At 38.1% G+C, this 2,046-nt stretch overlaps 1 protein-coding gene across 1 annotated transcript in view; it reads right to left on the minus strand.

Annotated features, from left to right (window-relative positions):
• LOC127622402 (phosphatase and actin regulator 1-like) overlaps positions 1 to 524 on the minus strand; it is a 30,614-nt gene extending 30,090 nt beyond the window's left edge. The window contains exon 1 of the mRNA XM_052096506.1: positions 63 to 524. Within this exon, the coding sequence (XP_051952466.1) occupies positions 63 to 177 (115 nt within the window). The 5' untranslated portion in view covers positions 178 to 524. The remainder of the gene's footprint in view (positions 1 to 62) is intronic.
• Between the last annotated feature and the right edge of the window lie 1,522 nt (positions 525 to 2,046).

Here is a 2,046-nt window from a genome sequence, read left to right on the forward strand (position 1 = left end):
CTCACACACATATAGCCTATACACACACACACACACACACATACATACACACACTCACACACCTGTCTGTAGCGTGTATGACAGTCTGGTTTCGGTGATGTACGGCGTGTCACTCTTGGATCGGGCTCTTCTGATGGGCCGCCGGTCCACATCTTCTTCACCGGGCGCAGCCGCCATCAGAGCGGCGGGACCCCCGGGTACGGCCCCCGTTAAGGGCGCCGCTTACCGATACGGTAGACCGTGAACGGGGGAAGAGAGGATGGAGACGTTACTACGTTAACCGATCAACCGACACGCGACACACACCCGAATCACAAGTAGACCGAGCGCACAACGCATCCCGCCACGGATGCAGAACGCGGATCCCGTGAAACATCCAGAAGAACGCTTGGAATCCCGCAGCTGCTCCCGTACAAACCGGGATGACGTGTTCGGGACGAAAATAACAGACAGAGGAAATTATTCAGCGTTTGATAGATTTCACGCCAATTGCGTGTAGATGTAGTAAAGAAGACATGCGCCGGTTAAAGCGGCAGACTGAGCTCCGGTCACCTGTGACGTCATCGTCGGTGATGATCAATGATTCCAGCGCGCTCGTGCAGCATCCTTAACCCTGTTCTACAGAGCTGACTCATTCTGAACCTAGAGAGACATTACGAAGGAATATAAAACTGAAATAAAAATGATTTATTGTATCACGCCAACTGTAATTACAAATATTAAAAATATGACAATGGGGAAAAAGGGAAATGTAATTAACTGAACTTAAACTAAATAATAATATTAATTATATATATATATTTACACTCAATGTTCTAACTTATAAGTCATTATTGTTTATGATTGTTTGGTATCTTTATATCATGTATAAATTGCTCATTTGAGTAAATTTCACAGGTAAATATATCGATTTTTACTGGTGTTCCCAGCATGCATCGGGCTTCAATAATTAATGAGCTTGTTTTCACTGTTTGCAAGTTGATTTACACCCACTGTACTGTTGATTTTGTTGTTATGTTTGGTAACTTCTTGTTTTGAAGTCTGATTTTCTGCTTCTAAAATTGACCGTTCATGACAGATTTAGGTAGGGCTGGTATGGTTATGCCCCTACCAACTTTTAGAAAATCTGAAATGCCCTCACCAACATATGGGCAATTTTACCACATTGAAAATACTTTAAACTATGTTTTTATTTTCACTTTAATGTCCCACCTTTTCTGGAGCGGCGCAGAAACGGCAGTGCAGAAACGGCGATGTCACGTAGCACCTGTTACTTTTCTCAGCGCTGTTGAGTATGCACCAATCAGACGTTTTCGCATTCGTTTTACTGCATAATAATGTTTTTTTTTTTTTTTTTTTTAAATAAATTTCCAACATTACAAGGGGCGGATTTCCATTTGTATTTTAGGTCCAATCCTTGAAATTAATAGAGTTAAACAAGCATACTTTCATACAAAAGAAAAAAACTCCAGTTGTTACATGACAACGAATGCCATATCAAACATATGTAACCTGATTTTGTCTTGATTAAGGTTTGCAAATCCTTAAATAAATAATACATGTATTATTCGCTATATAGCAGCAGAGAAAGGAAAGAACTAAAAGCAAAAGATTACATGTTTACTGATAGCGGCACCTGGTGGCCAAGGTTGTTACAGCATGCATTTGTTTTGAAGATTTTTATTAAAATATATATTTGATAAAATTATGTGCTAATTTTACATTTTGTGGCTTCAATTATTAGTAGTTTTGAAGAGGAAAAAAAAAATTTTAGAGAAAAAAATTTGCAAGAGAAAAAAACTATGTTGACGAGAGAAAAAATTATGTAGGAAGAGAGAGGAAAAAATAAGATTTGAATTAAGAAAGGAACCAAGACAAAAAAAATTGTTTTCCATATTGTGCAGCCATAGAGTCAGTTCTAAACATGTTTATTCTTCCAAAAAATATTTCTATATAGGCTAATATTTAATGTGGGAAATGTGATTTCTTACCTATATGAGGAAATAATGTTATTTTGCCTATATTAGCATTTTTCTCCCCAATTCC

The sequence above is a fragment of the Xyrauchen texanus genome, chromosome 28 (assembly GCF_025860055.1).
Source record: "Xyrauchen texanus isolate HMW12.3.18 chromosome 28, RBS_HiC_50CHRs, whole genome shotgun sequence".
NCBI classification, from domain to species: Eukaryota; Metazoa; Chordata; class Actinopteri; order Cypriniformes; family Catostomidae; genus Xyrauchen; species Xyrauchen texanus.